The 27144-nt window shown below is 45.0% G+C and overlaps 1 protein-coding gene across 1 annotated transcript in view; it reads right to left on the bottom strand.

The window, feature by feature from the left end:
• Window positions 1–216: 216 nt before the first annotated feature.
• The window catches only part of PIWIL4 (piwi like RNA-mediated gene silencing 4), a 30959-nt gene continuing 4031 nt past the window's right edge, over window positions 217–27144 (bottom strand). The window contains exons 4-19 of the mRNA XM_044442251.1: window positions 26581–26661; window positions 26453–26460; window positions 25401–25590; window positions 23721–23832; window positions 21478–21601; window positions 19780–19897; window positions 17049–17160; window positions 15328–15512; window positions 10487–10559; window positions 8226–8426; window positions 7062–7165; window positions 6525–6595; window positions 4662–4815; window positions 3988–4119; window positions 1328–1475; window positions 217–333 (exon numbers count right to left, since the gene is read on the bottom strand). Coding sequence (XP_044298186.1) covers window positions 217–333; window positions 1328–1475; window positions 3988–4119; window positions 4662–4815; window positions 6525–6595; window positions 7062–7165; window positions 8226–8426; window positions 10487–10559; window positions 15328–15512; window positions 17049–17160; window positions 19780–19897; window positions 21478–21601; window positions 23721–23832; window positions 25401–25590; window positions 26453–26460; window positions 26581–26661 — 1930 coding nt within the window. The remainder of the gene's footprint in view (window positions 334–1327; window positions 1476–3987; window positions 4120–4661; window positions 4816–6524; window positions 6596–7061; window positions 7166–8225; window positions 8427–10486; window positions 10560–15327; window positions 15513–17048; window positions 17161–19779; window positions 19898–21477; window positions 21602–23720; window positions 23833–25400; window positions 25591–26452; window positions 26461–26580; window positions 26662–27144) is intronic.

Here is a 27144-nt window from a genome sequence, read left to right on the forward strand (position 1 = left end):
AAGACATACAACTGAAATGTGGTTGAAAATCTTGCTCCCGGAGTGCTGATGGAGCAAGCCAATGATAAAGAATGCAAAACCTCCACACTTTACTCTTCCAGTGTCTGCTGCCTGGAGCTCTTGCTGCTTGGATCTGACAGAGAACAAAGTCCTTTTGAAACCAAGACTGGATGGCTCAGTGCTGTTCCCACGTGGCCACTGCCATCTCAAGGCCCCTCACAAATAGAAGAGCTTGTCCACAAGTTCCAGGCTTGGCTCATGGTGGATGCTCTGGCCCACAAGAAATGTCAGCTTACTGGCATACTGGCATGGTGCTGGGACTCGGATTAGGCCCTGGAAGACAAAAACCAGGAGATCAAAAAGCCTGCCCTGCCACGATTTGCTGAAGGCAGCAGCAGCCGTGCCTCAAAATCCCATGACAGCCTAAGAGATTCTGGGAACTATAGTCCTACAAGCACTAGGTTAAGGAAGACATTTTTAAGATCCTGGAAGTGCTCTTTCCTTGGCCAGTGGGATTTGGCTGTTTTCACACTTCCAGGCTAGCCACAAAGGCTGGTTGCTTATGAATTCCCTGCAAGATTACACGTTTGGCATGGAGAACTGAAACAGGCCTTGCTAGATTTAAAACAACTTTTGCAACTTGGCACCTCCCAGATGTGTTGGCCAGTAGCGCCCATCATCACCAGCCAGCAGAGCCAATGCCTGGAGACCCAGCAGGGCAGCTGCATGGTTAGACCCAGGCCTGAACAGTCTTCCATTTCTCCCCACCAAACCACACCCTCTGTAGGCAGCCATGTGCATTTGTTCTTCTATCAACCACTTGCAGTGAGAGAGAAAAATGATCATTGCGATTTCAACTTCATACCACTTATGACTTAAGCAGTTCTGTTCAGCAAAAGATTTTGCTGGGTTTGAGCCACTTAAGAGAAGATCTGATGGGTGTCTGCCTGCATTTTATTGCCAGCCCTTCAAACTCACTCTTGACTGAAACCAAGCTTGGCAAACAAGCCTTCAACTGTTACTAGCCCAATAAAAAAGAGTTTACAAGTCTGGCTGCCAAACTATGTTGGACACTAATGGCATGACAATGGCTTGAAAGGGGAGGAGTTAACAAAAGAATAAAATATCTCCCATTTTGAGGCAGTTTGCAAGACTGTACTCTATAACCTGAGCCTCCTGGTTATGCTAGCTGGGGATGCTGGAGGTGGTTGTCCAGCACATCTGGAGGGTGCCAGGTTGAAGAAAGCTGAAATAGGCCATTCTTCGCTGGACCTCATGGAGAGCGGGGAACCTGCCCGTTCATGCTGCTGCTAACAGTGTTCCTTACAGGCCAGTTGTAGTACAGGTGGCACATCTTGTATGTCAGGCGCTGCATATGGTCTGGCTTTAATCCACTGTCGTCATAGATCACGTTGTAATAGGTGGGGTTGACAGTCACCTGGCGAGCAACTTGGCTAATCAAGAAAAAGTCATACCTGTGGGGCAAGTTAGTGAGAAAACACCTGTGTAACATCAACTAATCAACAGCAATGCCAAAGGCACTCGTTTATCTATATTATGAGAAGCATATACCACCACCACCACCGCATTTTTATCCTGCCCTTTTCCCTCTTGTGAGGAGCCTAAGGTGGCTTACATAACTCCATGTTATCCTAACAACAATCCTGTGAGGTAGGTTAGGCTAAGAGTGAGCACAAGCCCAAAGTTACCCAGTGAACTGCATGGCCGAGTGGGGACTAGAGCCTGAATCTCCTGGGTCTTCAGCAATCACAACATTACTGCTTAATGAAAACACACTTGCTTTCCATCCTTTTCCAAAGGAAACATACATGGTCCCATCCTATCTGACTTTATCCTTACACCGATGGAGCTTAAGGGCCGAGTGGGGATTCGAGTCTGGGTCTACGAAATTCAAGTCTACCACTGTAACCACTACCCCATGCAGGCTCTCTCACACTCTTCTGGTGTCTGGAGCCAAGTATCTGCTGCAATGGGCTTTGTGTGTTCATTTGAATGCAAAGGAAAGTCAATGCTGAGCTGTGGCTTTTTTCAGTGATAGCCCCGTAAATTTTCAACTCTCAACCAAGTTAGCTATCCTTTTATTTATTCCTTGCATGTATATCCCAGCCTTCCTCTTTATGCTCACAACAGTCCAGTGAGGTAGGATAGGTGGAGTGTGTTTGACTGGCTAAAGGTCACCCAAAGACAGAGAGTCAAACCTCGTCTTTGAAGTCCAGCAATTTAACTGGTAGAGCACACTGGCTATTGACTGTAACCTAAATTGTTATATCCATCTCAACTAAGGTGCGGAAATGTTTTGTACATTCCAGTGTAGGTGGGATTCTAATCTCTGTTAGTGATAGTGCGTGTACATACACAACATTATTCTAGATTAATGCAGAATATATAGGGTATGATCATATGCTGGTAGCCAAAGGGATAGGGGAGCAGGGAGAGGTTCTCTCTTTGGTCACCAGTGATTTAAAAAGAGTGCTCTTCTTTCATTACACCATGCACAGTTAAAAGGTGACATTTTAATAAAAAATTTGGAAAAGGGTTTTGCTTTTTGCATAAGTCATTTGGGTGTTCACTGTCTGCACACTTCACCACTGCAATTCTTGCTGATAAAAAGGACCTACTAAGGACCCTCTTGTCTATCCCCTTCCCTTCAAATGCCTGCCACACAAAGCTTCAGAGCAACGCTCATTAAGAGAACTCCCACTGCATCATTGTACAGGGTAAGAAACCTCTGGCATAGGAGCTAAATCCAGCTGGCTAGAGTTCTAGGGACTGGCATATTGCTCTAACTTCTTTCTTCCAACTAACAATCACTAGACGGTTCCTGGATTTCGTGGGGTTTCCCTCACCCTCATTAAAAGGTTCAAAGACCTTCTCTTAAGGTTAAAGATAGGAAGAGTTAGTTTTAGGGTGACATATGCTAGCAATCTGGCCTCACCCCTTTTGCCATTGGCTGGCACCACCACTGGAATGTGGTCCCCAAGAGCTTTGCCAAAATTAAATGTTGCCTTGGCATGAAAAAGTTTCCCCACCCATCATGACATCTGGTTATCCACTTGTAGTCCAGAAAATCAAGCCATTATGATAATCGCAGATATTACGCGCTCCAACGGAGCAAAGCTCAGGGAACCAAGGTTCCATTTAGATGCCAGGAAGCACTTCCTGACAGGACCCTGAGGGTGTGGAATGGGCTTCCACGAGAGGTGGTTGAGGCCCCATCGGTGAGGGTATTCAAAGATAGGCTGGACGTGCACATGGTGGGCATGTCGTGAGTGGAGCCGGCTGGAGTCGGGGGTCAGACTAGAAGGCCCCGGGAGGCCCCTTCTGACTCGCTCTGTTTCTATGTTACTCTGAGCAAGCAAAGCAAAGCACCATGGAACAAGTCTTGAAGGGAAGGTTTTTTCAGGATTGGAACTGAAGGAAAACACCTGTTTAGTAAGGTTAAGTTCCCCTGTTCAGTTCATCTTGTGGCCGGAATGAAACTTCACTGTGTATGTTTATCCAAGTAAGTAGATTTAATAAGGCATGAACACCAGCAATTGCAAGAGAGAAACAGAAGCCCTTTGCTTATATACCAATCCTTGGTTATAGAGGGAAACAGAAGCCTATCCAATTACTGTGGATGTAAATTACAACCTGCACAATGCAGGAATTAACACATACTTTCCTTATCTCCTTGCTTTGATGTTGATTTACAACAGGCATAGACTCCATCTCGCATCGAAACAAAGTGTGAGATGTAACAGACACAGACTCCATTCTGGGTTATCACAGGTGTGATTTATTACATTCTGAGTCTTCTCAAGAATGTGTACTAATTGCCATTCACAACAGATACAGAGTTACTTTCCCATCTAGCTGACCAGAAAATATTCAAAGCCCGAACATCTTCTACTTTTACAAGCTTAACCTGTCCTCTCCACGAAGACAGCATCCTTTGGTCCTGCTCTTACAGCATAGTATACTTGCCATTCCGGTCGAGTGGCTTCAGTATCGACAACAGTCCCAAGGGGAGGATTTTGCAGGCTCCTGTAGGCTTCAGTGAAGAAGCGACATGGGCACCTCTTTTTTACTATAATCACAGACAGTTTGGGTCGACTGCTATGCAATGAAAGACAATTTTAAAAGGGAAACAAGACATGGCTTACCAGTGCTCTGCACTGCCACAATTGGGTTTATGGAAATGGGAGGACATGGCATCAGAGAGGAATGACATAAATGTAACATGGCCAGCAGATAATATGTATATGTTATTTTCATTAAAAACATGCATATATTAACCTTTTCTCAGAAGTGTTCTAGATGGCCATCAGGGAGTGTACCTATACCCTCAGAGGGCCCGGTGGGGGGCACTTCACCCCCACCCACCCAGAAAACATTCTGCACCCAATTTGCAAGGCTGCAAAATGCGGGCAAAGCACGGCCAGCGAAAAGGCTTGCACAAACAAGTGAAGCACTATGTATGAGTATCTCTGAAATACAACAGGAGGAGGAAGAATTCATGTGCAAGGGTGGAGGAGGAGGAAGAGGAAGAAGCTTGCAGGGCACTGACAGTTTCAGACACTGGGTGTGCACTGGGAAGTGGGACAAGGAAGTACGGATAACATTTTGGTTAGGCAAATGGTAGAGCGGGATCTATTTACCTGAAACTTCCACAGCATTCATCAAGCACAACTAGTAACTGTGGGACCTCATAATCCACCACCAGCTTGAGCTGCCCGTCCCCAACTCCATCACGATAGACGATGATGCGTGTAGGGAGCTGCCCATTACAACTTAGCCATTTGCTTAAAGCTCCTACAGAATTGCATGAAAGGAATATAGCAGGGCTTCGTGTAAATGAGCTTATCACGGCAAAGCTCCCATCATATTGAAAGGTGGTGCTTCCACGTGAGTTTTACTTTACTTCCACTCAGAAAGGATTCCCTATCACCGTCAATGAAACTTTGAACACTAACCAAATCGCTTGGGAAAATGGGAAGTCTCCTGATGACACTGAAAAAAGTAGGAGGCAGAGAGACCATTCAACAGTAAAGATGGCATGATCAAGGCATTCTTGACCATGCTTTGTACCATGGATGTGCACCTTTGGGCAAAACTCCCTGGAGAAGACAATCGTGCTGGCAGAAGTCAAAGGCAGGAGAAGAAAAAGGCCAGTGATGAGATGGACTAGATCCATAGAGGAAGCCACAGCCTTGACTAAGAAGAGCTGAGCAGGGCTGTCATGGACAGGTCACTCTGGAGGGCTTTCATTCACAGGGTGGCACAAGTCAGAGATGACTTGACAGCACATGACAACAGCAGCAGCAACACCTTTGTGAGGTCTGGGTGGGTGCCACTTTTGGCCCCAGACTCTCCCCCTTCCCACAGGTTGCACTGTGCAAAAGCACAAAGAAAAAAAAGGCAAGCAAAGTCCAACCCTTCTGATGCTCTGTAGCTGCTATGGATGGCACTTTTGTTATTGTTTTTTTTAAATAATTTGCCTCCCCCCCCCCCCCCGGAGACAGTGGATGCTCTATTGGGAGGTGGTGGAGGCAGCATGTGACTACGTGTCTGTTACCCACCCCAGGTTCAACCCACCATGACAAATGCAACTCAACAACCCTAAGTTGCAGCCCAGCTAAAAAATAAAGAGGAAATTCAAGGACGTGGCAGGCCACAGCATGTGGCTTCGGGGACTGTGCTTGATTCAGCAAGCCTGGTGTATACTGTGGACAAACAGAGCTCCAAAGCTACCCAGTCTGTTTCTGAGCCCAATTCAGAAAGTTGGTACTTACTTTGAAAATCCTACAAACTTTGGGACCTGGGTATCTGAGGGTCCTCCTACTGCCATATGAATCTGCCTGGTCCCTTAGAGTTATCTACCTAAATCCTGCTCCAGTTACCCCACATTTTCTGAAGTGAGGCAGGTGGTGATGGATCTTCAGAATTTTCTCTCTCAGAAGGCTCATCTGATGCCTTTTACCAAGAGTGAAAAAAAAAGCATTTTCACAGGCTTTGTGATCTGGTCTGTTTATAGCATTCACAATGATTTATGCTCATGGAAAATGCCTTAGAGAGTGATACTTTAGGAAAGCATCCAAGGGACCAAAATAATTTCAGTATTCCTCCTGTGAGACCATACACACCATTACGACCTAGGGAATGGAACTCCAAGCAGGAATCATTGCTCCCTCACCTGGGGTCGAAGCTCTGACCTCGACTGAGGATGCAAATCAGGGCGCAGGGAGAGGAGGCACCAGGGATATACTTGAATCCTCCCTGCTTCCACTAGAGGTGCTCAACAGTGCACCTGGTGAAAAACGGGACAGAAAGGAAGCACAGAGAAGAGACCATCTGCCCTGCCGCTGCTCTTGCTTTGGCGGGAGCCTGCCAGAATGCAGTAACAATGGAGCACCCCTTCCAAAGGCTCAGAGTTGCTCTGTTAATGTTATATGTGTGGTTTATTTTCCGTGTTTTACGCTCTCAGTTTTTACTTCGATGCAACCTTTAGTTTGATGAAATACCTTTCAGGCAGACCTTCAAACAATCTGCAGTGCTTGCTTCTGAACGCTGCAAAATGCAACGAGAATACCACCTGCACAGCAAAGGAAAGGAAAGGAGTTACAAGGCAATCAATACCATTCCAACAATGCAGGCTGACAAGGCTCCTTCTATCCCTTTTGTTCAGGTTCTGTACCTTCCTACATTATCCAGAACAGCCTTTCCAAATCTATTGCCTTCCATGTGTGCTAGACTACAACCCCCATGATCCTCAGGTAGCACAGTCAATAAGTGTTGATGGAAGTGCAGGCCCACACATCTGGAAGGCACCAGGTTGAAGAAGACTACTCCAGGGGAACTACCAGTAGGTCAGGGCTCTGCTAGCTCGGAGCTGTGAGAAATACTAACGGGCAGCAAATTATCACCCAGTGCATCCACAGAGCGGGAGAGGGTTGTGCAGGAACGGCCTTTTGGGACTGCGCAGCCACCAAGCTGCAGCTGCAATATCTGACATGCAGAAATCTTCCAGTAGTATCCAGTTTGTAAACAAAGAATCTTACCTAGTCATTGAGATGTTTGTGCTGGCCACGAACCCAACCACAGAGCTTCCTTTGGCCACCACATCCTTGTTGACATCAATGCCAACCACCATAAGTAACTTCAGCTGTTGAGAAAACAACAAACTCAGTCAGAGGCTCAAGGCAGGCCATCCGGGAGCCTGTAGGGAGCTGCCTTTCCTGCTCCCAGAAGAAACCTGAAACCAGCACATCACCTGCTACATCTGTGGAGACCCTCCCCCATCTGTCCTGTTTCAAAGGGTGATAGCAAAGAGACCTAGTCTGCACTCAGCTGCTGGCAGGTCATAAATCAAGAGCTGAGATCAGGGAAGAAGCACATACTGTGAAGGAGCTGAGGTCAGTGCCATAAAGCTGCCACTGAGAGGCAAGTATAAAGCAGGTGCAGAGTCAGTGAACAGAAGCCAAATGTTTCAAAGATGCCAAATAGGAGCACTGAGCCTGGAGGTGGGGACACAGAGTTGTCCAGTGTCAGTTCTCCTTTGAAACAAGCCTTTCATGCAGGGTTAGCTAAGCCATGCTCCTACCCCACAAGGCTCCTACCCCGCAAGGCTGCTTGCAATAACCTGAGCCCTTTATTTTTCTGGGTCTCTGGCTTACGGGAGAACATGCTGCCTGTGAGAAAGTGGCCGGTTTTCCAGTTAAGCAGGCCATCTCTGTCTAGGGCTGCAAGGAGTTACTCTTCCGGCTCTGACTGAAAGCTCTCCCGAGACAAGGGAGGATGTTGAGGGCCTGCTCTGGGGGGTGGGGGGGGGGGTCCTGAGGCCAGTGCTGCTGTCCAGTGAGTTCCGTTCTCCCTCTAAGCCCCTGGGGGAGGGAGGCTCCTGGGGCTTAGAGGGAGGCTCCTGAGGCAAAGACAGGTCCTCTCCATCCTGGCCAGGGGCAAGTCCTCCTTCTCTTCTTAAGAAGAGAGCCCTAGGGGTATATGACAGCATTCCAGCTGAAGATTTTGATCCTGCAGACACCGTAACTGCAACAATCTCGCTCCACTGTCTCCACCCCTCACCCACATTCTGCAAACCTTAGAAGCCTGCACATTTTTCCTGATCTTTCGACTGGTCTAACAAAGGCATCCTGATCGGCTTTTTGGAATGGATCCACACATGCTTTGTCGGCAAAGGAAGACAAGGAAGGTTAGAAACCCCTTACTGGTATCTCAACTGCCCACAGCTCTCCTCCGAGCTTGCAGGTGATCAGCATTGCAAGCTTTGTGGCCACGCTCATCATCATCCCTTGCTTGCTCAAGGTACGAGCGAGCACACACTGGCTCGGAACAGGACGCTCAAGACTCAAGAACTTCTTCACGGCATCGTAGCAGTCCTTCTGACTGGAAGGCAGCACACAGAGCACCTAAAAGTGAGACACGGGACAGGCAAATCCCCTCGCTGAATTCTGTTGACAAGGCCGGCCTGTGTCCTGCCATGAGGGACCCCATTGGAACCTGAGTTGTGGGGGCGAACAATCTCAGCAGAAGATGTAGCTAGAAGTCTTAATCTGCCCCACTGCCTGCTAATTGCCTCATCCTGAAAGCAAGACCTCAGGGTTTTCTTGTGCACAGTGTGCATAACATGTAGTTTTGTCATGAGATTAACTGAAAAGATTTTTGAGGAAAGTTTGTTCCAAATGAGCAAGCTGCAAAAATAATGAGTGGCTACTTACAAAAGTCATCAGAACTTTTTGTCTCTTAATCACAAACCAGGAGCAGAAATTCCCTGATAGCTGATACCTATCATCTTTTCTCCTTCCAATTTATCTACACTAGTTTTAAACCAGACCTTTAAAAACAGAAATGTCTGTGAGCCCAACAGGTTCCTCCAGGCCACAACTGAGAAAAGACAGGCTCCTGCTAGAACTTCAGAAGCAAAACAGTTTTTGGCATCTCGTGTATTTCACAAGACATCTCTACAGAATATAGTGTCTGGTGCAGAATTAAGCATCTGGAAAAAACAAGTTTTCATTTAAAATTATGTCCTTATGGATATAAGAAATCAGGCACAGTTCTAATGAGCATGGGATAGAATTTCAGAGGTCTGTATCTCTCCGTATCAAATTGAAACAGAGTAAATTATATAAAAGTTTTTTTCCACTATCAGCTTAAGACTTTTTTAAGTTAAAAAGGCTTCTGATCTGCTGAACTGATACAACTTTTTATTTATGGCTTCTTATTTTTCTTAAGGAACAATCGTATCCCTGTGCAAGCTTGGACAAAAGAGGCCTACAACTCCCAGCATGGCTGACTGTGGCATCCTGGGAGATGTAGGCTTTTTTCCTACCTAAATGTGCATAGGAATGCACCCTAATGGTGCCCCGCTGGCATCTTTAGCTGTTTTGTTTCTGATTTTCTTTTTTACTTTCTCCTTACTGAATTCTAAAAATTGGTCCATGATATTGTATGACTGTTGTTAGCAACGCTGAAAGATGGGATATAAATTGAAATAATAATTGTTCAGTTTTCTTGACTTTGTATATCTTAAACCAGTCCTGGGATTTGGCTTCCTCTGGCATAAATTTTGGGTTTTCTGTGTAAAGAATATAATTCCCTCTGTTTCTGGTATTTAGATTGTTACTTAGTCAGAGGAGCACCACCTGCAGGTATCCGGGAAAGATCATCAGTCTTACAGAAGTACAAAAACGCAAAAGACTGCAGAAGGGGGAAGTGATACCTACTAGGGAAGTTCAGAGAGAGCTGCTCTGCCTATGCTCAGTGGCCCTGGAATGCCAGCTGCTGGGGGCGGGGGCGGGCAGGGGGAGCAGAATGTAGTAGCTGGGATCCTGAACAGCAGTACTCCACCCTACCGCAGTTCATTTGTTTTCACTTGTTCAGTGTACCGGGGAGAAGGGCCTGTTTTAGCCTAAGGGCCCAATTCCCCAAAATTCCTTAAGGTTTTGGGTGATGAATTCCAGTGGAGAGTGGAAGGCAAAAGCGGGCAGAAGTCCTAAGCAGAAAAACCCATTTTTTGGCTCTACTCACTTTACTGCTGGAACTATAATCTTAGAAAAGACATTTCAACCATTTAGGATGGGGGAAAACCATCTAAAAGCCAGAAGTCACCAAATAATTGAGAGAAGGGGTACAGCCAGGGAAAGAGAAAGAAGCCCTCTGGGGTCCACAGGCCTCAGTTTAGCTTCTAGGCGTGAAGTTCTGAACCTGATATAGGCAGTCCTTGACACGTCAGCATAATTTGCTAATTTATGATTGCAAACTAGTGCAGAGAAGTTATCAGGAAACTGCTGACCATGAGGACATCCAAATATGTACATACATTTGTGTCATCTGTGCTACCTTCTGAGGAAGGTCCATTTTTCAAGAGCTCCTCATGCCATCCTTCAACAGTTTTGAACATTAGCAAGTGACATGCCTCCCTTCAAACCCATTAGAGAAGTTGTGCTTCTCAGGCCTTCATACATACCAGCTGCAGCTCAGGACTGACAAACTGTTGCAGGACGTGCTTGAAGGCCATGCAGCTCTCTTGTACTTTCACGCTACAGAACACAAAAGCACAGAAAACACGGCTAAATGTTAGACCTGCTAAATACTGTTCAAGTGGGAGTTTGAAGGACATCTCTTAAAAGGACAGCCTGCTGCTAGTTTCCCAGGGTACAACATTGAATTTAAGGCATGACTCATCAGCATTTTACCCTCATGCACCTTAAACATTTCTGCAGGGTTTAAGATGCTAAATTATCTTACAGGAATGGAAAGAATGGTTCCTGGAAATGTAATTCAGAGAAATTCCAGCACATGCATGGAAAAGCTAAAATGTCATAAAGTCATAAGCAGTAAAAAAGGGGGGACCCCCCATCACAACACAAAAGCCAGTAATTTTAGGATCAGTGGTTTTTGGATTCTTTCCCCTAATGGCACTTGAAACTTCAGGAGTCCCCAAGAAAGAAATGATGGAGATATAGCACCTTTCCCCTTATCAATGGGATATCTTGGGTTTATTCATGGGATGCATCTGGATGAGGCTTTTATTGTGAAATTCTCTCATTTGCAGCATTTTACTACCAGCACCCCACCAATCATTAAAGATGCAGTGCCATTTCACAACAAAGACTGAACTAGCACGACGTGGTCCAGAGGACATGATCTTCTTCCACCTGTAAACTTCCCCCATTTTCCCATCGCTTCATTTCTCTTTCCACAAAATATCCATAGACAAGAAGAAGGTGGAAGAGCTGCTGCACCATGAATTTTGACTGGTAGCATGAGGGGCCCTCCACCTAGAAGCATTTCCTATATTTTACCATTCAGTGTCCATTTAAAAAGTTGATGAGGTTTCCAGTTGTGTGCTAGTCATGATTTGCCACTGTATATATTTAGCAGGCCCCTTAACTAAAATAGAGGAGGGGGATAGAGAAGCTATTTTGAACGGATTTTGACCCAGTTCTGGACGGAGTAGCACTCCCTCTAAAGGACAGGGTCCGCAGCTTGGGAGTGCTCCTTGACCCAGAGCTGTCACTGGAATCCCAGGTGGCGGTGGTGGCAAGGAGTGCTTTCCTACAGCTTCAGCTGATCCACCAGCTGCACCCTTACCTGGACAAGCAGTGCCTAGCAAAGGTGATTCATGCTCTGGTAACCTCCCAGTTGGATTACTGCAACACGCTCTATGTGGGGCTGCCCTTGAAGACGGTCCGGATATTTCAGCCGGTACAGAACAGAGCTGCCAGATTGCTGACGGGGACCAGTCATTATTCTCACATAATGCCGGTCTTCTACCAGCTCCACTGGCTTCCAGTTGAAGTCTGGGCCCAATTCAAGGTGCTGGTTTTGACCTATAAAGTCCTAAACAGCTTGGACCAGTATACCTAAAGGAACGTCTCCTTCCTTGTATGCCCTCATGTCCCTTAAGATCTATGGGAGAAGCCCTACTCTGGGAACCCTCTCGGAAGTAAAAAGGGCATCAACTCAGAGTAGGGCCTTCTCTGCTGTGGCACCCAGACTCTGGAATGTACTCCCGAGAATGGTACGCCTGGTGCCAAGTTTATACTCTTTTCGGTGCCAGGCCAAAACCTTTTTATTTAAACAGTATTTTAAACTCTAATAGTTTTTTAGTTTAGTCGCTCTGTTTGGTTTATTGTTTTGTTCTGTTTTATTATGGAAATTGTTGTTTTAATTGTCCTTTTAAAAATTGTAAGCCATCCTGAGATCTTGTATAAGAGGACGGCATACAAAAGCTTTTAATAAATAAATATCCTTAGGGTTTACCTATAGTCTGATATGGAGACATTTTGGCAATAATCGGTCATCATTTTAGAACTTGTACACTGCCTGCTATCCCCACGAAAGATGAAAGCCTCTCATCTGTCCATACTCTTTCCAGCAGATGTGGATGCAATTTGACAGCTGCTAGATGGTTTTGTAGGGATAATGTACCACCTAAGAGAAAACTTGTTTCCTTCATAGGTATATTGATTAATAAAATAATGGAGTTCAAGACAGTGCACTAGACATCTTCCTCTGATGTCTTGCCTAGGACATTCTCCCATACTGGTATGTAGGACAGAGTACCTTCACAATGGTTGTTGTGGTATCTTAGAAATAAAGAATATTAGAACAAGGTGCCCATGTCGTTACATCCATAGTAGGCCATTGACTGCATGTGAGATGTGAGACTGGATCAACATCATACTTGCATGGATTGATGCAAAGGGATGCAAACCGGTCTTTAAGACAGCCACACTGGGAGCGAGAGTTCTCCTGATCGAATCATGGGAAGGCAACTTGTAGCCCATGCTGGTTACAGCTGATGGAATGCGTAGGTCAGTACACACAGAGGGCCGGAAGAGCTCAACCCTCACTTAGCAGATTTATTTCTAATTGTGGGCTAGTATGCACCCTGAATTCCAGGTGGCACGGAACTAGTACCAGCAGAAACAGAACAGGATCTGTAAATCTCTGCCCAAGTTCCTGATTACTCATCCTGCCTGAGTAGGATGCATTTGGGTCTGCATCTGGTCCACATCAAGAGCTCTACGTGGAATTTGAACGAAACAGCAGCAGAACAAAAATCAAGCAAGTCCTCTTTAAGCATTTAGCCTGCGAAGAATCCCTTGCTTCAGCTGGTGAAAAGGTACTTTTTGCACTAGGACCTAATGGATTTGTCTGCACTTGATGTCTGTAGATATGGCACGGCCATTTAGAGTGGGACAAAAATTTCTGGGAATGTATTCATCTATGCCGTTGTTAGCCTCACTCACTATGATAAAATTATCTGTATTCAATTTCTGAGTAACAGAATGGATGTGTGAGAGGATGGATAGCTGTAGAATTCAGATACTAAAGGGAAAATGTGAGAACCCAAATCTCTTTAAAGCTTTGTGAACCACAAAAAAGGGAAATTTATGTTCCAAGCTGAATGATAAACAGCTAATTTATGGCTTTGTAGTCTCAAGATTTTCCAAAGACAAGTCATAATAAGATTTCCAGTAGTTCTGATGTTGTATTGGTTATGCAAAGTTGTTGTGCTTATGTTGGCTGAGAAGAGACCCCCACTTTCTGTTTTGCATGGTAAACTCAGCTGCCTTGGAAGGACTGACCAGTGTGCAAACCAAAGGGGAGCAGTTCAGTTGCTAAAATGTACAGGAGTGAACAAAGGTGGAAACTTTGCAGGAAGGCAATTTTCATATCTTTATATATGGTATCTTCAGAATAGAACTGCCAGGATGTTAATGGGGACTGGCAGGTACTCACTTATAATGCCTTATAATGCCAATCCTCTATTGGTTATACTGGCTGCCAATTGAAGTCTGGGCCCAATTTAAGCTGCTTGGTGATGACCTATAAAGCCCTAAGTCTGGGATACCTGAAGGAATGCCTTCTTCCCTATGTGCCCTCCCACCCCTTGATTTCTAAGGTGGAGGTCCTGCTCTGTGAGTCCTTTTGAAGGACATCAGGAGAGTGACTACCTGGAGGAGAGCCTTCTCTACAGTGGCGCCCCAACTATGGAATACGCTCCCCAGAGAGGTTTGCCTGGCACCGATGTTATATTCTTTTCGGCACCAGGCGAAAACCTTTTTATTTTCCCATCATTTTAATGTTTAATTGATTTTAATTGGGTTTTTAGTATTTCAATTGTTGGATGCTGTGCTGTTTTGTTTTACTCTACTCGTTTTTTATAGTAAGCCATCCCGAGAGGCTAGCGGTGGATGGGTTAGAAAAGCGTTAAATGAATAAATAAATAAATTGCAGAACTCAACCAAAAGTATACATGTGCCATGATTCAGAATAGTACTTAGAAGAGAGTCCTGAAAATTCTCCAACCTTGGAAGGGTCTTGGGAGATCATCTAGTCCAAGGAGATCATTTATCCTAATGTTGGCCAAAATCTGCTTCCCAACAATTTCCACCTGTTGGTTCCAGTCCTGCCTTCAGGAACAGCTGAGAACAATTTTACTCTTTTTTGTTTGAAGACTGCCATCTTCTCCAGGCTAAACATGCCTAGAGCTTTCAACTGTTCTTAGTAGGGCGACTCCCAAGCAGGATCATGTGTTGAAAGATCCATCCCATGGGTGCAATACTACTGAAAATTCCACCAGTTCAAAATGGTTGTATGAATCAGCCACTACACACAAGTCACCACCTTCACTGCTAACATAAGCACAGAAGGAGAAGGTGCACGTTTCCTGTGGAAGAGGGTTTGTGCATTTTGACCTGGATGTTCTTATTTACCTGAAATATCAATATTCCTCATGCAGAGAGAGCAAGGCTAGAGCTGTCAGAACAAATTAACCTGCCACTATAGAGAAATGGCAGTATAAACTTCATTGTAACTGACATATAAACCTGATTCAGACATCCTGGCAATGATTTCAGGACCGTTTATCTTAGGAACTGCAGAGCATGTAGGCCATTTCAACTTTTAATTAACAACCCAGAAAACGCCCATGGTTTGTTGTTAACCTGGGGCTGTTTAATCCATATACAACCCAGAATATCTGGGTCTCCACATCACAGAACCACCCAGGAATTGCAGGGCCAAATGGAGCACATGAGATTTTCTGCTTTCTATGTAATGTGAGAACTGGGCCCACATTACAGGAAAATGCCACAGGGATCCATTCCATACACAATGCTAGGGTCTGTCCGCAAGTCTTCATTGACACAGTGGACCTTGGTCCCCAGTGAGTTTACCAATTGCATTTTACTTACAATTTCATGTTTACATGTGCACGTATTAAAAATGTGGATGCATGAAAAGACCTTGAGGAATAAGGAAAAAAGTAAAAGCTTATGGTCTGATATATCTCACACTCTAGGAAATTCAATGTGAAAGCCCATGGGACCTCCCACTCTCCTCAAACAGCTCACGAGATTATGGGGTAGCTCGAAGTTTCGGATGCTGGACACCACTAGCCAGTTTTCCAGAGGCACAACACCAATTATCTTCATATTGCGCATATCCCTGAACCAATCAGCAGCATTCATTGGCAAACACTGTCAGAAGAAAATGGAAATGCAAACACATCAGTCATTTAAGGGACAAATATTAGGTAGGAACAGTCCTAATAAAGTTGGAAACTTTAAATGGCATTCCAATTGGCATTGAACTTAAATTCAGCTTCTCCCTTCATAACATTGTACACAAGTGCGCTACAGGTGTTCAGTTTGGGCTGACTGTGGAATTATCATGGCTGTAATTCATACACTTACTAGGCCCTAAGGCAGTCTTCCCAAGCTGGTGTCCTCCAGGTGCTTCAGATTTCCATTTCCACTGGTCCTTGCAAATGTAACCAATGGTCAGGTATCCTGGGAATTTTCATGCAAAACATCTGGAGGAAATCAGGCTGGGGAAGACAGTCCTAGAGAGTCGACGCTATAGGATTTACTGAGTAAACCAGCACATGCTTATGCTAGAAGAGTTACCATGGTAGAGGTGTTTATAGCAAGACTAAGCCCCTGACTGAGAGTGGGTGTGGCAGATGTTATCAGATCTAACAGAATGGAAACAAAGTTTATTTAAGCGAGTGATTAGATCTGCCACCTGCAAGTTTCCCAGTCCTTCATATTTTTATTTTATCTCTTAACATTTCTAATGTTTTTTTTTTAATCAGGTGCAGAGATTTCTCCTTCACACATTCAAAAGCCACAGACCTTTCTTGCAAAGGATTCTTTATTGACAGAAATGCACAAACACAATGAGCCTCTGAACATGCATAGAGTGGTTTGTTGAACCCAATCTAATATTCACCTTCAGGAACTCTCCTCATGAGCATGCTTGGCCCCCATCCCTTTGGGAGGGGCCTTCTGAAAATAAGCTCACCTCCTTTTCTCATGCCAGTCCTCTAACTGGGACACCTTCATCTGCTGATATGTGTCAAGAGCCAGGACTGCCTCATCTGTGTCTGAGAAACTGCCCTGCTCCAAATCAACTTCTGCCAACTGTACATATTGGTTATTCCCAGTGACTGACTGACCACCTGGGGAATCTGCCCTTGAGACAAATGTCTCCACTTCTCTCATCTCAGTGTCTCAGGATGGACCACACTCCCAGGTTCCCACTGCTCCCTCTTCTCATTCTGATTCTTCTGAAGATCAGCCAGCAGCCATCTTACTCACTCCCGACAGGCTGGCATGTTGTAAACTGAATGGCTGCCCTTTGGCGCCATCTCTATTTGGGTTCAAGGGAGTGGTTTTCCAGCTCAGATTCCATCTCTGCCTTGTACTTAAGTTCTCCCACAGGTTCCTTTTCTTTTAGTCTCACCAGCTCGCCTTCTGGGAAATTAGTGGGTTGTAATGACCTATCCCCTACTATGACAGCCATTTTTGAGGGGAAAACCCCCCCAAAGGCCTCATGTCACCCCTGCAGCTTCAAAAGATTGCTAGGATCAGGGGAAGGAGCAAGGAGAGAAATGCAATGTTTTGCAGTACCTGAAGGCAGTGCTTGGAGCTCTGCCAGAGGCCACCCGCCCTCAGAGACCACATTCAACAGTGGTGTGAAGTAGAATAAGAAAATGCGCCTCTGATGCTTACCATCTCATTCTGCATGAGAATTTTTTCCGAGGTGACCACACGGCCAGTCAGGGAAGCCTGACACCCAAGCTGCAACCCCCAGTTTTCCAATTCCAAGCGAGCATCTCTATTTCTGCAAGGAAATGTATACCCCCAGTATTATGTGTGTTAAATGGAAAAAGGACGCCCCATCTCCCAGCACAAATTAAGCTGAAGTGAAAAATTATGGGTTGTATTTAATTGTGACACTTCTCCAGCGGTTAGAGTACTGGACTGGGATTGGGAATATCCAGGAGGGAACAGTTGGCCAAATTTGCTCCAGAGTGAGAGCTGCAGGTAGGAAGGGAAGGAGAGGAGGTTGTGGAAATCCTGTCACAAAGTGGGCATCCATTCATCATCCATTCATGTGAGTGCTGGATCCAACGCTACGTATTTCATAATATTCTGATTTTTCTCAGAGGTCCTATAAAACGGTGACAGGTCATCACATTTGTATACAGCAAGTTATAGAGCTCAGTCTAGAAGTTCACAACTGTTCTGGCTCCAAGGGTCACATCTGCACCTTTAGGGTGGAAGATAATGTGTGCTGGTGAGAATGCTGGGCTTGGGCTTGGAGGATCTGAGTTCTAGTCTCACTCAAGCCATGGAGCTCACTGAATGACATTGTGTCGGTCATGGACTCTCAGCCTAACCTACCTCACAGATAGGGGCTTCTGAGAACAAAATAGAAAGATCAAGGGGGGCTATGTAAGCTGCTTTGGGTTCTCTGAAAGAGGAAAAAGAACAAATAAAAGGTGGTGGAAAGCAACTTGTGGCCCTCAAGGTGTTTTAGCCTGCCCTTCCCACGATCCCTCAACCTTTGGCATTACTGTCTAGGACTGAAGAAAGCTGCAGGTCACATCTTGAGGGCCACAGATTGCTCAGCACTACTTTAAGATATGCACTATGCCAAGCACATTATACTTCTCAGTCCTGGAAACAACTCCAGGGCATGAGTGACCGTGGCCAGGTTCAGTTTCCATGGAAAAGAATGCAGCTGGCCAATGAACAGAAAGGTGGTCACAGAAACATAGGAAGCGGCCTTAGACCATAAAGATCTGGGCAGCTTTGAGGCTCCATCTGGTGGCCAAGAACCAGAACAACCACCATGGTATTTACAAGATTGGTCCTAGACACGGCTGGAGCTCTCTGGGAAGGGATATATAAGACGGAGCTCTTCCTTCCAGAAGCTGCCTCACTGATGCAGGTTTTCTGGCTACCTGTGTTGTGGCTCCTGTACCTTCCCACATCTGGTTCCTGCCTTGCTGTGTCCTGCTGTACCTTACTATCTCACCTTGCCATGCCGCGCTTGCCACACCTGCTGCTGCTCCTGCATCCTGCCTTGCTATTCTGCCTCATGTACCTGTTGCCTGCCAGGTTTGTCTTCCTGCTTCTCAGCCTTGGTCTTGCTCATGACTATTATTTATTTATTTATTAAAACATTTTTATGCCGCCCCATTCGCCGAAGCCTCGGGGCGGCTTACAACAATAAATAAAACCAATAAGTTAAAATATACATATAAAATAATCATAATAATTTAAAACACACATTATAAAATAAGCCACCCTGGCCAGATAAAATTCAGTGGTATTAACATTTAAAATGTTGCTTAAATAAAAAGGTCTTTGCCTGGCGCCAAAAAACAAATAACGACAGCGCCAGGCGGACCTCTCTGGGGAGCGCATTCCATAACTTAGGCGCCACCGCTGAGAAAGCCCTCCTCCGAGTAGCCACCCTCCTAATTTCTCTCACGAAGGGCTCCCGGAGAAGGGCCTCTCCCGCTGATCTCAGGGGGCGACTGGGCATATATGGATGTAAGCGCTCCTTCAGGTAACCAGGACCCAAGCCATTTAGGGCTTTATAGGTCATTACCAACACCTTGAATTTGGCCCGGACTTCAATGGGAAGCCAGTGAAGCTGACGGAGAACTGGAGTCATGTGAACATAACGTCCAGTCCCCGTCAGCAGCCTGGCAGCTCTATTTTGGACCAATTGAAGTATCCGGACCGTCTTCAAGGGTAGCCCCACGTAGAGCGCGTTACAGAAGTCAAGACGGGAAGTCACCTGTGCATGAGTCACTGTTGCAAGGCAGTCGTACTCCAGGTAGGGACGCAACTGATGAATCAGCTGATGAAGCTGGAGGAAAGCGCTCCTCGCCGCTGTTGTCACCTGAGCTTCGAGTGAAAGCTCCGGGTCGAGGAGCACTCCCAAGCTGCGGACCTTGTCCCTAGGAGGGAGTGCAACCCCGTTCAGGACAAGGTTCAATTCACCTTCTCCGAAGCCCGAACCGCCAACCAACAGGACCTCCGTCTTGTCTGGATTGAGCTTCAGTTTATTGGCCCTCATCCAGCCCATTACCTCGGCCAGGCACCGGTTCAGTACAGCCACTGCCTCACCCTGACTACACCCTGGACTTGTTCTGATATGCACTCCCAGTTCCTCACCTGGGCCCATTTCTAGACCCTGACTCTGCCTCCAACCCAGCTACCCACCTCTAACCAGTTTGTGGACTTTGCCCTGCCCTGAGCTTTGCTGCCTCGTGCATCTGTCATGAGTCCTGCTACACATGCCCCGACACAGACCTTGGCCAATTGTTGTATAGATCATTCAAATATTTTTTTCAAGCTGTGCTTGAAGCCGTCTCATGTCAAAACATGGCAGACATGTGAGTCAGACTGGAGAAGCTTAGAAACAAGTTTGATGTGACATTACCTCTGAATGTTGTCAGCAAGTCCACCCAGCTGTTGGTATCTGCGTTCTGGGGACAACTGAGTTTCTTGGGCCAAATCCTTCATCAAACAGAAGTCAGAAGTTGCACGGCGGCTTAAACCTAACAAATAATGTGGGGATCCTTTTATAGAGGTGTGAAATTGCAGGAGGGAGGTACAAAAAGGCATCCCATCTCTCACCTTTTTCAGCAAGTGATCTTTTTGTATTATTTTGAACAATCTGTACCCAGAAAGCCTATGCCTACACTTTCAGAGTACAGGCAGTTCCCAGGTTACAAATGAGTTCCATTCCAGAGAAAATGGAAATTCATATTTCAGTCAAATCTGTATGTAAGTCAGATTGCATATGTAAGTCAGACTGTTGGCCCTCTACATTTGTGGTAGTTAAGGGCACAGGATTCCCAAGAAAGTGGAGAAACCATGAATATTTCCAGCCCTGTCCCTGTCCAAACTCAAAAGTGCCTCCTTTTTGCAGCAATGAAATCCCAGAGAGATCTCCCTCTCTGGATGGGTGGGGGCAGGAAGACCCTTTCACTTCCTCTCTCTCTATGGTGATGCTTTGAAGGCCCTCTCTCTCTCCTCTCTCACTTCCTTTCTATGGTGATGACAATTTTCTGCAGTATTTTTTTAAATTAACAGGCTTTATGGCAGTTCATTCATAAGTATGGGTTATTCATAACTCGGACATTTATAACACAGGGACTGCCTGTAATTCCACAGTATCATTTCAGAATACAGTTGGAGGAAAGTCTGTTTTAAATGCTTCCATGATGTAATTCCAAACAAAAATAAAAAACCAATTCTGCCTGAACTCTGTAAACTAACATATTACAGTGGAGTAACCTTGCTGTGGTCCAAGCAAGCCCTACTCTGCAAGTGTGGGCTTCTGCTAGCAGTACAGTATCAAGGGCACTAGCAAACTGCCAGTGTTGGATCCTTATGTTTTCACATCCACAGAGGTCGCTAGGAGCAGCAGAGAGACTTGCAAAAGTGAAAAACTGCCATATACTGTATGCAGACTGTGGAACTGTCTTGGTCAGTATTGTCTTGCTCTGAAAAGGCAGTAGCTCCCCAGTGGTTCAACCAGAGCCCTTTCCCAGCCTTCCAATTTCAAATCCTTTGCAGAAAGATGCCATGGTTTGAATGCAACCATGCAACCTTCTGCATGCAAAGCACATGCGCTATCACTGCGGCTGCTCTCCATGTGAAATGTACTCTACATTAATTCCACAAACATATAAAAGAAACTTGTCCAAAGCATATTGCCTCAAAACCCACTTGGCCATGAACTGTCTCTAAGCCTGGCCTGGGGGACCAATCCAGCCCACTCATATGGCCATTCTACCTTCTTTCAGCCCCAGCTTTTTCTCTCACGCAGCAATCACTGGGTTTCTATGCAGTTTTCACCTTCCCATAAAGGTTTAAAGGCTCTCCTAAGGTTATGTTATTCGCAGTAAGAAGAACTTAATACTACTGTTTGCCTTGTCCACCACTGCAATACAACCTCACCTGCAAGAACTTTCACATGATGGAATTTAACCTTCAGGCTGAAAGAGATTTAAAACCCTTGCTATGAGCCTTGAATACCGAGGAACTCGACAACATTCAGATTGGATGCTTTATGTTCACCACTCTTGACATAAACTGCTGCTCAGACCCCTGGAGTTAACAGCTGTTTTACCTGTCAGATAGCAGAGTTCAGGGATCAGGTGGACCACACGAGGTTCAACGGTGCTGCCAGCCTTAGTCTTCAGAAGGCTCATAAGCAGAGGCTGATTTAGGTCAGTCAAGACAGCATCATACTGCTGCTCAGGAAAATACAAAATCAAAGGTAAGGGAATGACGCTTGCTCTGCATCCAAGGTACTTACTGCCATTACACGACAAAATGGGACCTTTGAACAAAGGGCTTTTTGCATTAATAAGGCCAACTATCCCAGAGGCAGTCAATTATATTTATTTATTTGGGATATTTCACTATGCATTTCTGCAAACAAATACTATATTTGTTTATAGTATCTGCATACAGCTCCCTATCTAGGCAGTGATTTACTAAAGCAGTGAATTATGAAAAGATAAAACAGACAAAGAGCAAAGACAATACATTAAAAACAGGTTCACATCAAAACCATATCCAGTCAGCATGGAAGCCTTCCTAGAACAAAGATGTCTTCAACAAAAACAGCAGTGCTGATGCCTACCTGATCTTAAAGAGAAATGAGACTGCCACAAGGAAGGCACTTCTTCTGGTGCACTCCAGTTGGACTGTATGACCATGGGGAACAACTAACTCATATCTCTACAACAGGGGTCCTCACACTTTTTAAACAAGGGGCCAGTTCACTGTCCCTCAGACTGCTGGGGGCCAGACTCGGGGGGGGGGGGGACTGGCGCGATCACGGGCGCACTCGGGGAGGAGGTGGGTGTGATCGTGGGTGCGCTCGTGCAGGAAAGGCGGGTGCGATCACGCCCATCTCCCCCTCCCCCCAGCATGACCAAAATCGCGCCCATCTTCCCTGCACGAGCGCACCTGCAATCGCGGCCATCTCCCCACTGAGTACGCCTGCGCCACCTCAGAGCTTTTGGACTCGCTTGGAGATCGTTTTCTCCAAGTGAATCCAAAAGCTCTGAGGTGGGCAGGATCTGGCCTGCAGGCCGTAGTTTGAGGACCCATGCTCTAGAGCACCCTTCAGGGTAGTCCCACATGAAACACATAACATTAATTTTACAGTTACCAGCACCTGTATTACTGTGACTAAGCTACTTTGGCCAGGAAAGGTAAAGCTGGTTGGCAAGCTAACTGAAGATGGTAAAAGAACTCCAATCTACCACAGTCACTTTGGATTCCAGCAAAAGATGTAAAGGTACTCCCAATACCATGAATTTGGTTGTTCAGAGGGAGGGAACCCCAGTCAGTACTGATAATGACTTGGGATGATGATGCCAGGACTTGGGAACCACTCAGTTCCCTCATCAGTATTCAGCTTCAGTTTACTGGCATTTGTCCAGCGCATCACTGAGTCCAGGCACTGATCCAGGAGTCACACAGCCATTCCTGATTTTGTTAGGTTTGTGTGTCATCAGCATACTGATGGCAATTGGCTCCAAAACCCCTGATAACCACTCCAAACAGCCTCATATAAATATTAAGCAATACTGGAGACAAGATGCTACCCCACTAAAGGAACAATCACCCATTGTTGCTTTCTGAAATGGACCTGCAGGTAAGACAATGCCTCCAATACCCAACCCACAGTCAATCGAGAAGAGTGCCATGGTCAATAGCACTGAAAGCTGATGAGCAGCCAAGTAGAATCAACAGGGTTGCACCCCCACAACCCCTCTCCTTATAAAATTCATCCCTCAGGACAACCAAGACCGACCGGTCCTCCAAGAAAGGGCAAAACCCAGACTGAAATGTGCTTGTGCAATTGGTTTCCTCCAACAGTGACTGCAGATACACTGCTTTCTGCTAGAAGTGGTTCTCAGCAGCTAACAATAATGAAGCAAATGTTAAAAGTAGATGGCACCTGATCAATGCAACCCTATCAGCAACAAACAGCTTATAAGCCAGAGCCCTGTTTGAACAAAAATGACTTTTGTCAGCTGGCTGGCTGCAGAGATGGAACCAACTTCGCATGGAAGCGGCCACAAAGAAAGCTCTCTCCCATGTCCCTATCAAATGTGCCTATGATGGTGGTGGAACCAAAAGAAGGCCTTCCCCAGAAGATCTGTAAAAAAGGACAGGCTCATGTGGGAGAATATGGTCTTCAGTCAGGCTATATAGGAAACATGGATTCCATATCCACCGTTCTCCTATTTATCCAATATTTTACAACTGAGCTCTTCCCTGTTTTTCTCGCATAGTTATTTCGCATTTTGTCCAGACATAACAACGAAGGGTAGCATCTTCCTGGTTATTTACCTGTTTGTAGTAATCTTCATAAGAGATCTGAGTGCCATCACGTTTCTGGAATGTATCTGTTGGCTTCACAGACCATTCAATATCATCAATGCGGTAGGTCTTGTTGTTGTATCTGAAAGAGTTAAGTACACAAATATTCTAAATAGGGATGTACAAGAATTACATTTCTGCTCTCAAAACCTGCCCTGTTCACAAACCTGCATGTGAGCCTAAGAACCAGTCCCCTGAAAGTATTCATTGCACAACTTTTCTGCGAATTGCCAATTGGTGCTAATTTTAAAGTTATGCCAGTTCAGTGATTTCTGCACAAATCTCATGTCCATTTTGTGCAATTTTCATGTTTGAATAAACAAGCAGTGATTACAAACATAAATTAAGTGGGAGACAAATGGCAACCAGCGGTTTGAAGAAAACTGGTGAGTTCAAATATTCTTATTCCTAATTTCAAATGCCCGCTGGTTGGTTACAGACCCCAGCAGATTCAGCAGAATTCTCTCTCCCATTAAGATGCAGTTCCATTGACATGCTAAGGAAGATTTGCAGTTAAATAAAATGGTCTACTTCTGTTAGCAATATAATGGCTCATGCAGGACGGCAAGTGGGAAAAGGTTATGGCAACATGGCAAAACATGCGCTTTGCATGCAGAATGACTCGGGGACAATTCCCAGCATCACCAGACAGAACTGGGAGAAAATCCTGCCTGAAACTCTGAACAGCCAAGACCAATCACTGTCAACAATACTGGGCTAGATGAACCAATGGCCTGACTCAGTATAAGGAAGCCTCCAGCTCACCTTCTGTGAAAGGAAAAAAACATGTTGCCTCTTTCTTTCTAGGAAGGGAGCAATAATTATGCATGAGCGTTTGCTTGCTTTGAAAAAAGCTCAGGTTAGCCCCATTGTATTTATTCATTTATTTTATTGAATTATTTAAAAACTATCATTCATCTTTGCAGATGCCAGAGTGGTACATAAAAGTGTGATTGGCAAAAAACAAAATACAATAAAGTCACATAAGATACATGATATCTAGGGAATGCTGGAAGTTGTAGTATTTTTCTCTGTCCAAATGTGCAGGGCATTATGCTCTAAAAACTACCTACAGCACAATCCTGTTAATTTCTACTCAGAAGTAAATCCCACTAAAATCAGTGGGGGTTCATCCCTGCTGGTAAGCGAGTACTGGGTTGCCGCCTGAAACAACATAAAACTCTGCAGATGTTGCTTCTGCTCCTGAGCAGGAAAACACTCTGTCACATCCTAATACTAATCTGTCTAGATGGTAGAATGGACAGAAAGTAGATTGAGATCTATTGACCACTCTCTGGATGGTTTGCAGTGAATGGTCAAAGCTTTTCTGGCTCCCAACTGTTTGACGACAGCAACAACAAAATGACATTTTTCTTAACTGAGGTTGTTACAATAAAGAAAGCTTGATTTTGGTTTAAAAGAAAGGAATGTGGGGTCAGTTCAGTTTTCCCTGCTCTAAAAAATCCTGCTGAAAGTGCTGGCAAAACAAGAAGAGAAACCAGAAGGTCACAATGCCACATAAAGAATCCGTGAATAAACATGAGCAGGGAATGACAAGTGCACCGTAAATGTGTAAAAAAGCCCTTTAGGAACTTGACATGGGCATCCATTTGCAAGGCAACACACAATTTCCGAAACAGTCAACGTTACCTTGTGAGAACAATCAGTCCCACCAGTTCTTTTTCACACGTCTCTGCAAAATGTGCCGGGTCCACCCTATTGTATAGGTCTGTCATGAATTCCAAAACATTCTCATTGCGCAGGACTTTGTGGCTCACATCTGCACAGAGCATCACTCTGTTCTCAAACTGTCCAACAGACACCATGAAACCTGGCCAAAGTTAGTCTGAAAGAAAAAGACCAGTCTAGGTTGACCTGACTGAAGGCTATGGATGAATGAGTAGTCCTAGATCAGGGGTCAGCAACCCATGGCTCCGGAGCCGCACGTGGCTCTTGAATCCCTCTGCTGCAGCTCTGCCACTGATCTGCAACACGCGCCGGCACAGCCCCTGATCTGCGACCTGCACCGGCACAGCACAGCCCCGATCGGTTTCATAAATGCAACACACTATATTTTTTTATACATAGCATAAAGGTAAAAAACGAAATATGCAGTGTTATTTTCATTTTAGAGGTCAAAAGAGTTTTGCGGCTCCCGGTGTTTTCTTTTCTGTGGGAAACGGGTCCAAATGGCTCTTTGAGTGTTAAAGGTTGCCGAACCCTGCCCTAGATAATAAAGAGTTTCTAAACCTATTGGAACCCTCTTAATCAGATTGGCTGGCATCTAAGGGGCATTCAGGGGAACAAACAAATTCAAGGGAACATCACCAAAAAAGGACAAATCTCCAAATAAAAAAGGAGAGGCAGCTATATTCACTATTGCCTTATGGCCAATGGGGTGCGATAAAAGTTGAATAAATAAATATAATTAATGCCCACTTCCCCAACTCAAGGGAAATGTGTGATAGTTCGGGAATGCATCCTAGCCTTTGCGCCATCATTAATGGTCAACCCTCTGATAAGCCTCTAGAGAACTCAAAGTTTCTGATGAAAACACATGGGAAACCACCCACTTGCACCATCGGCAGGTAGATTAAAAAACTACTGACAAAGTAATATTAATATTATAGTAATAATATTCCTGTGAATAATATTCTCACAGGAATTATGCTAGAGCTAGGGAAATGTTAAATTGCATGCATGGCTGAGTCTAAGGTAGTATCTCCTGAGCTAGCCTAAAATTGGATAGAATTTAACAGCTGAAGTTTAATTTCACTGCAAAATTATTAAGGCTATAAAAGATACTCAGCTGTAGAATTGGCCAACTTACTTGTGCTGAGGGATTTCCACTGGTTCTGATGGAGTATAGAAGTTTCGTCCCACTTGATACATGGACAACTTTTTCAAAACCCTAAACATTGAAAGTGTACATTTAACATCCTATAAAACACAAGCATAATTTTTGGAACTAATTACACTTACACCCGTATGTGCCTACCTGGCCTTTAAGATCTACACAGGGAACCCTCCTGTGTGAGCCGTCCCTTACGGAGGTGAGAGGGATGGGTGCTAGGAGGAAGGCCTTTTCTGCAGCTGTTCCCCATATTTGGAATGCTCTACCCAAGGAGATTCGCCTGGTGCCTTCCTTATATTACTTTTGGCACCAGGTGAAGACCTTCCTTTAAAAAAAACATTTTAATAATTAATTGCCATTTGACCTTTGTTTTGTATTGTGGCTTGTGTTTTATTGTTATTCTATTTTAATATGTTTTTATTGGTTTTTACAGTGTTTTTACTTGTGTTTTTATCTTGTAATTGTGAGCCACCCAGAGGTGTTATGGCACAATTGGGCAGCATACAAATGTTTTAGAAATTTTTAAAAAATGATACAATT

The sequence above is a fragment of the Varanus komodoensis genome, unplaced genomic scaffold (genome assembly GCF_004798865.1).
Source record: "Varanus komodoensis strain SLA01 unplaced genomic scaffold, ASM479886v1 scaffold4, whole genome shotgun sequence".
NCBI lineage: Eukaryota > Metazoa > Chordata > Lepidosauria > Squamata > Varanidae > Varanus > Varanus komodoensis.